The following is an 8449-nucleotide window of genomic DNA, read 5'->3' as shown; positions in this document are numbered from 1 at the left end:
CGGACTCCGCTATACAGATTTAATGCAATTCCAATTAAAATCCCAATGACATTTCTCACAGAAACAGAGAAAGCAATCATGAAATTCATCTGGGAGAACAAAAGACCCAGAATAGCCAAAGCAATCCTGGGCAGGAAGAGTGATGCAGGAGGTATCACAATACCAGACCTTAAACTCTACTATAGAGTAATAATAACACAAATGTCATGGTATTGGCACCAAAATAGACAGGTAGATCTCTGGTACAGGACAGAAGACACAGAGACAAACCCACATGAGTACAATTATCTCATACTAGACAAAGATGCCAAAAACATACAATGGAGAAAGGACAGCCTCTTCAACGAATGGTGCTGGCAAGCTGGAAATCCATATGCAGTAAAATGAAATTAACCCCCTATCTCTCACCCTGCACAAAACTCAACTCAAAATGGATCAAGGACCTAGGAATTAGACCTGAGATCCTTCAAGCAGAAGAAAAAGTAGGCCCAAATCTCCATCACGTTGGCTTAGGACCAGACTTCCTTAACAAGACCCCCATAGCCCAAGAAATAAAAGCAAGAATCAATAAATGGGATAGATTCAAACTAAAGAGATTTTCTCAACAAAGGAAACAATCAATAATGTGAAAAGAGAACTTAGAGTGGGAGAAAATCTTTTCCACACACACCTCGACAGAGCACTAATCTCCAAAGTTTATAAAGAACTTAAAAAACTTCACACTAAAAATACAAAGAACCCAATCGATAAATGGGCTAAGGAACTGGGCAGACACTTCACAGAAGATATACAGGTGATCAACAGATATATGAAAAAGTGCTCATCATCCCTAGTAATTACAGAAATGTAAATTTAAACCACCCTAAGATTTCATCTAACTCCTATTAGAATGGCTATTATCAAGAACACAAACAATAAGTGTTGGCATGGATGTGGGGGAAAAGGCACACTCATACAATGCTGGTGGAGTTGCAAATTGGTGCAGCCACTCCAGAAAGTATGGAGATTCCTCAGAAAACTAGGAATGGACCCACTATTTGACCCAGCTATCCCACTCCTCAGTTTATACACAAAGGACTTAAAATCAACATACTCCAGTGATGTAGCCATATCTATGTTCATAGCAGCTCAATTCACAATAGCTAGATTGTGGAACCAACCCAGATGCCCTTCAAATGATGACTGGATAAAGAAACTGTGGTATATATACACAATGGAATATTACTCAGCCATAAAGAATAATAAAATTATGGCATTTGCTGGTAAATGGATCAAGTTGGAAAATATCAGGCTAAGTGAAATAGGTCAAGCCCTAAACACCAAAGGCTGAATGTTTTCTGGTAAGCGAATTAAAATATAAAATAAGTGGGGAGGCACTGGTGTGTGGGGGGAGAGAAGAATAAAGGAATTTTGGATGGTGTAGATGAAAATGGAGTGGTAGGGGGTGGGGGACAGAAAGATAGTAGAATGAAACAGACAGTATTACCCTATGTATATGTATGATTACATGAATGGTGTGAATCTACATTGTGTACAACCACAGAAATGAAAAGTTGTACTGCATTTGTGTACAATGAATCAAAATGCAGCCTGTAAAAATTAAAAAAAAATAATAAAAAAAAGAATTCACAGTTGCTGTTAAGGAAGATGGAAATATAGGTATACCATGGAAAAAAGAGCAAAAGCAACTCCAAAGAAGGGGTTATATTGAAAAACAGCAAAGGTGATGACTTTCACTTAGTACAGAGATTATATGACAGAAATAAAGTATGTTTTGCTTTTTGCAGTGCTGGGGATTTGTCGCTGGCTCTTTGCGGTTCCAAAATCCATGGATATTTGTCACCGCCTGCAGCAACAACTTGCACGGGTCTTATGGGTGGTGGAGTGGAGACTGAGGCACTTCTTTCTTTCTCTTTGATGCACTGCTTTCTTGCTTGTTTATAGAGGATAGAGGAAATGAGGTTTACTTGCTTTGAGAGGAGAGAGAGAGAGACCCTGCTTATCAGAGAGAAAGAAACTTTGCTTGAGAGAGAAACTTTGAAAGACAGGCTTTTCTTAGAGCTTAGGAGAGAGACCTGCCACGCCTTAAAGTCCTGCATCCTGTGAACTAAGGGTGTGTCTACCTAAGGTCCTCTAGTGATGCGTCTCAGTTCTCCGTTCAGCAATCTGCCTTCCGCAGCTGCCCCTACTCACTGCTGTGTTTTTCCCTCTGGCTGCTTCTAATGGCTGCTGTGGCGTGTCTTCTTCTCTGGCTACTGCTGCGCCGCGTGCCTTTCCCTCTGGTTGCTTCTAATGGCTGTTATATCTCTCTCTCGATGCCTACACTTATATCACCTCCAGGACGCGGAGAGCAGGGCCACGCCTCTTACGCAAAGATTAGGTGAGACAATTGAGCAGGCAATTAGTGCTTGAGAACACACGTGCATACATTGTGTGCATGGACGAGAAAATCACCTGAGTGTGCTTATGTCAATTAACCTCCTCACTGCCGATGTGATCAGGCGCCATCCTGGCGCCGCCAACATGGCACAGCCCCCAACAGGGATTGAATTCAGCTTCTTGCACATGCTAGGCAAGCAATCTACCACTAAGACACACCACTAATACTAAAGTGTTTGAATGTGCTTTCCAGTTAATTCTGATGTACACTAGTATTTGAAAACCTTGTTCTAGTCCATGTTTCATTACATAACACACCTGTGCTTCCTCACCATCACTTTTCCAAAAAAAAAAAAGACCATGTGTGAAATCTATGTCAACAATGGAAACCTCACAGGTGCATAGAAGGCAAACAAGGGATTACTGTTACAGATAGAAAAACCATAGAAAGATAGACTAGATGTAGGTTATAGTTCTGAGATTGGGAGATGTAGCTAAAAGATCCTGACTGGGTCAATAGATTTTAAAAATTCAGGAGGAAGAAGTAACTTGCTTCTTCAACTTGCTGTTCCCCAAAAGGAAATATGTCTGAGACTTTTAACTAGAGACAAAATTTTTTAAGATCCACGAACCTCATTTGGAGGTTCTAGCAGGGGAGCGCAGTCACTCGTATACCCTTGACTGAAGAATGGTGCTCCTCCATCAGGGAAGGTGGTCCTCTCCCACCCAGCATGCAGTTTCTGGAGGGATGCACAGAGAGCCGGTGAGGGAGGAAGGGGACAACCGCCTAGCCAGCCAGATCAGCTGAATGGACCCTGGCATCAGTGGGGTGACGGATGTTACAGTCAGGTCGCCCTCATCCCATGAACCTCTTCTTGGAGCATAACTTTTCATCCCATGGCCACTAGCCTTCTCCCTCACTCCTAAATTTTTTTTCTGAATTTCTTAATCAGTAACATATATATAAGAACCCAAAGCATTTTCATGGATTAAGCAAAACTATTAGACTTAATCTGTAGCTTACTGTTTATTCAGAAAAACTCCTATGGATTGCTGCTAAGTTATGACTACCTCTTTTAAAAATCCTTTTCATGCACCTGTAAGTTTAGAGGTGTTGATATAAATTTCAAGTGGTTAACTGGAGCTTAATTTTAAAATTTAAGAACACAAGAGTTATAACTTACAGTAGTTATATGCTATTATATGTACCTATGTAAATATGAATACTGCTTGTGTAATTTAAAAACTGTATTTTTGGGTATTATCCAATATTAAAGATAAAAGAGCTGCATATAAAGTTACTCCATAAATTGCTTCTTTTCTTTAAATTAAGTTTTCCCAGACAAAATCTTAACAATTCTCTACCACTTCAGTAGTATTCTAATGAAATTCTGAAAAGTACTGAGTCAAGTTTTCATATCCAATATCCATGGAGCACTGACCCGATTTCTAGATTTTAAAAAGAAAGTTTATTTTCATTTTAGCTATAGGTAGAATATATTGGTAATTTGTACCCATATACCAATTGTGTAACAAACAATGTATGTTGACAAGATTATTTCAGGGAAGGTTCCTCATCTACTTTAAGGACCATAGCTAGAGGTAAGGCCACCAATTGAGGCAGTCATATTTTCCCTACAAGTTTCTAATCCTTTGTCTAACACAAAACTCAATGTTAGATATAAGGAGTGGGAAATGGGCTGAAGTTCTATAGCTAACATTTAATAGACTATCTGAAATGCCTACCACACATTTGAGACAGGTCTGTGATCACTGCCACCAGATCTATAAAAGGCAACAAGCTAGATATCTGAGTACTCTTTCCCTCAAAATATTAAATTGGCTACCACACCAACATGTTTTGTAAATAGAGTTTTCTATTAGTGTATCCCAGGATGTTTGTACTATCTTTACCTAAAGAGCTAAATATCACTCTCTATTCTTTTGACCCTACAAATATCCTGTTGCTACAAAAACATAGGGACACATACATTTTTTCTTCCTAGTGAATGAATAAAAACCTGTTGGTTCAAAGATGTATTTCTGTTTTGAAAACTGCTGGATGGTCTGAAATTTGGAAATGTAAATTTCACAGCTGCCTTTGAATTCTTTTAGGGAGTAAAAGGGAGTAAACTGACCTGAAAAGAAGTTTAAGAGTAAGTAAGAACAAAGACCATACAATGGACATTTACATTTGGTTTCATATCTCTTAAGGCAGTATGTACTGTTATTTGCAGTATTTGAGTGCAGACTTGGTGGGCAGATGGGGCGAGTAGTTGGGAAATGTCCAATCTATCCCAATCATCTACCACAGATCAGAAAGCAAAGAAAACATACTGGTGGAATCTCTGGAAATGATTTTTTTGTTGATTTACCATGTCCTTGGGAAACTTCCTAAATTGCTCCAACCTGCTTTCTCCAGGGTAAGATAAATAACTGTCCTGTATACATAACAGCTATTGAAGGGTTCAAATGAAAAGGGGAAAATGCTTTGCAGAACTATAAATCAGCTTAGCAAAGAAATCTTAGGAAGAAAAGAACGAGATTAAATTCAGGGACTATGAATCCCTTTTAATCTTTTCGTTTCCTCATTCATAAATGAGGGATTTAGCCCAAAGATAAAGCAGAATTAGAAAAGCTAAGTCATTTTTAGAAAAATCATAATGAACTGTACCTTATAGAGTTCACAGTATCAATAGTGATTATTCCAAAGGCTTAAGGAGAGAGAATGAACACACACTTTTCCAAGGCATAAACATTAAGGTAAAAACCATTTAAAAATTCAGACATTAATGAAATAAAGCTTATCTAAATGAGATGAAATCACAAAGCTGGAACAGATTTATAAAACTGGTAAAATACAAGAGTAGACAGTAAATAGTTTTAATGAATCCACTTCCTTTATTGCAGTAACCTCTTTACAAAGCAGCAACTGCAATACTCAAGGTTAAAACATTAGAAAAGCATTTGTGTGACAGTTATAGTACAGTGTTATCAAAATATTACATTTTCAAACTTAGTAGATAATCATCCACCAGAGCTCAAATCTTTAAATTATTTATATCCATAGTCTTAAAAAACATGTAATATCAGAAATCAATATAAAAAGGATGTAAAAGGAAACCTAAAATACAGAGGAAACAATGTAACAAATAAATATTTGATTTTAATTAACTGTTAATAAATCAGCTTAACACCAACATTCTCTCTAAACCCATTGCATTCTTACCTATAGGAATAATTAATTCCAATGCCCCTGTGTAATTATCACCAATGATTAGACTAAAAAAAAAAAAAAATTTGGCATTCAAATAATCAAATTCAGCATAAATAAAGTAGAACAGTGTTAACACTAGCAAGCATCTCAAGAATTGCTGAAATTTTTTAGAGCACTACAATAATCTTGAAAATTTTTGACCTGATGTTTAGTGTTAAGTGAAAGTAATGAATTTTTAAGTGAAAGGCTTCTTACATTATTTCACAGACAATATTACCCTCCCCACATTATGCATATTTAGATATATTTTATGAACTTTTTACACACATGTATGATGCATGACATTTGGTTCCTGTAGTACAGATCACAATGTTGTTTTCCTGAATGGGAAAAACAAAACAAAACAAAACAAAAAAATAAGTGTACCTGTGCATATTTCAAAATAGCAGCACTCAGGCCATGCCCTATTATCCATTTAAAAAGTTCACACATGATATTATTTACTGAATAATGTGACAATTCTACTGTCTCTCCTGCAACACTGCGAAACTTGCAATAAATGGAACAATGTTGGGAGTTATAATAATGTAGGAAATAATTTTTAGAAAATTGATTACTTCCTTTTCTTAATATTCTGAATTTAAATTATCAGAGCTTCAATTTCTGTTTAGTCTACACTCAAGCAGTAAAAATACTGCACCACAGAAAATAATTTTATAGATTTCTAACAAGATTCACAAGAACCTGCATAAATTCTCCACCATTGAAACTTGACAATGAACCCACTGAAAAGTACTTTAGATGAAATGTTCTCCACTTTCTAACTGGATGATAATTGTGTGAAGTTACACTATTCCCCTCAAATGATCTTTATGAAACCTGTAATCTGTCAACTTGTTTTTTAACACGTTTACTAAAACCAGAAGTTTAATATAATGAATATTGATCACTTTAAAATGCAAAACACCAGCAACATAAATTTCATTACATATACACATATGTATCTGTGTATGCATATACATACACACATACAGATATGTAGACATAAATCCCTTGAAATGTTTTTAGGAAATCCTTCCTTGAATAAAAAACAAATGAAAAAAAATTCACATTAATAACTATATATAAAGCTTTTAGTAACAGTACATATGCACTGTCAAATTGTACTAGTAGACTACAATGTCAAGAGGCATTTCAAATGCACAAACTGGCAGTTTTTCTTAACACAAAAAGTTTTAAAGTATTAAGAATGGATTAAATTTCAATGTTCAGAATAATCTGTTCAAACCTGAGTGTATTAAGACTAAGTGTACTTGACAATCGAATGAATTAAGCCTAAAAACATTTCACTAAGAAACCAGTGGTCCATTTAACCATTTGGCGAAACATTATTTTAATGATTTATAAAGGATGGTACAGTATAGTAAAATTCCACATAGTGTTTATTGAAATATTCTACTAAATGACATTGCTGTGTCTAAATTTCCTCCAGAAAAATCTGTTAGCATTTCTTAAAAGCCCCTCAGATTTGAGGGAAATTTTTAAATTAGGACAGATCTCTCTTAAATACAAATGATCTTGAGGATTTTTATTTAAAGAATAACGTGAATTTTCATCATGGTATATAGAACTACTGGGTAAATCTTCAACCTTTCCCAAGGTTTCAAAAAACAAAGATAGAAACAACATTCAACTGGGAACTAAACAAGGTGTTTTGGGCCTTTTTTTCCCTAGCTCTACATTTACATATACTCATATAAACCCAATGCTGGGGTCTACTTTTTGGTTATCAACCCCACTTTTTCTCATTTTTTATTAGCCTGCCCTAATTCTCACATTTAATATCTAACAGATACTTTTACAAAAGTAATAGAAAATATACAGTACTCAACATTAATTGGTCAATGGAAGATGAAAAGCAGTGTCCATTTTGTTTTAAAGTGGAAGAGACTAGAAATAAAATAATATCCAAAGGCAAAGTTTGACATTCTATAAATTTATAAAAGAGGATATATATGGATGAAATTTGGTTAATTTCAGAAGGCACCTCAAGGCTAAAGGCTTTTTGTACTCCTTTCATCAATCAAAAAATAACACACTTTTATTGCTATTCAAGTAGCAAGGGAAAACTTTACTTTCATATGAACTTCAGTCCAATAAGAATCATCATTAAGATTGAGATACAGAACTGACTATAACTGAAGTCTTCATATACTTATCAATGGAGCAACTTTCCTGTGTGCTTTCAAATTAATGAAATAGTGAAAGAAAAGTCACAGTTTGCCATTGTGATGTTAATGTGTCATTGAAGATTTCAGTCACTTCACTAGGCACTGAAGTACCATTCTGGAGGGCAGTCCACTGTGTAGAACACTTAAGAATAGAAGGTAAGGACACTCTGATGATTCCCACGAACTAGTAGGATTGGTGGGAGGTCCTTCGATAGAGATTCTAACCATGCCATGTAAAGGGCGCTAGACACAGCACCTTTGCGAGCAACTGGGAGACTCCTAGGATCAAAAAGAAAAAGAATGTTGAGTGATGCTTTTAAGTTGAGAAGAAAATGTAACAAATATCATACATTAACATAATAACAGTAACTAGAGCTGGGTGTGATGGTGCGCACTGTAATTTCCAGTGACTCTGGAGTCTGATGCAGGAGGATCTACAGTTTGAGGCCAGTCTTAGCAATCTAGCAAGTCCCTAAGCAACTTAGCAAGACCCTGTCTCAAAGTAAAAAATAAAAAGGGCTGGTGGTGTGGCTCAGGGGTTAAGTACCCCTGGATTCAAATCCTGGTACCCAAAATAGTAACAATCACAAAAAAACCCCAGTAACTAGAAATTACTATAATT

General features: G+C 36.0%; 1 protein-coding gene across 2 annotated transcripts in view; it reads right to left on the bottom strand.

The window, feature by feature from the left end:
* Window positions 1-5257: 5257 nt before the first annotated feature.
* SLC12A2 (solute carrier family 12 member 2) overlaps window positions 5258-8449 on the bottom strand; it is a 102223-nt gene continuing 99031 nt past the window's right edge. For both annotated transcript variants that reach the window (XM_079143449.1, XM_079143448.1), the window contains one exon: window positions 5258-8106. In XM_079143449.1, the coding sequence (XP_078999575.1) occupies window positions 7971-8106 (136 nt within the window). In that variant the 3' untranslated portion in view covers window positions 5258-7970. The remainder of the gene's footprint in view (window positions 8107-8449) is intronic.

This window comes from Sciurus vulgaris (genome assembly GCF_902686455.1).
Source record: "Sciurus vulgaris genome assembly, chromosome: 6".
NCBI lineage: Eukaryota > Metazoa > Chordata > Mammalia > Rodentia > Sciuridae > Sciurus > Sciurus vulgaris.
The sequence above is the reverse complement of the archived record's forward strand: the minus strand, read 5'-3'. Positions and strand labels throughout refer to the sequence as shown.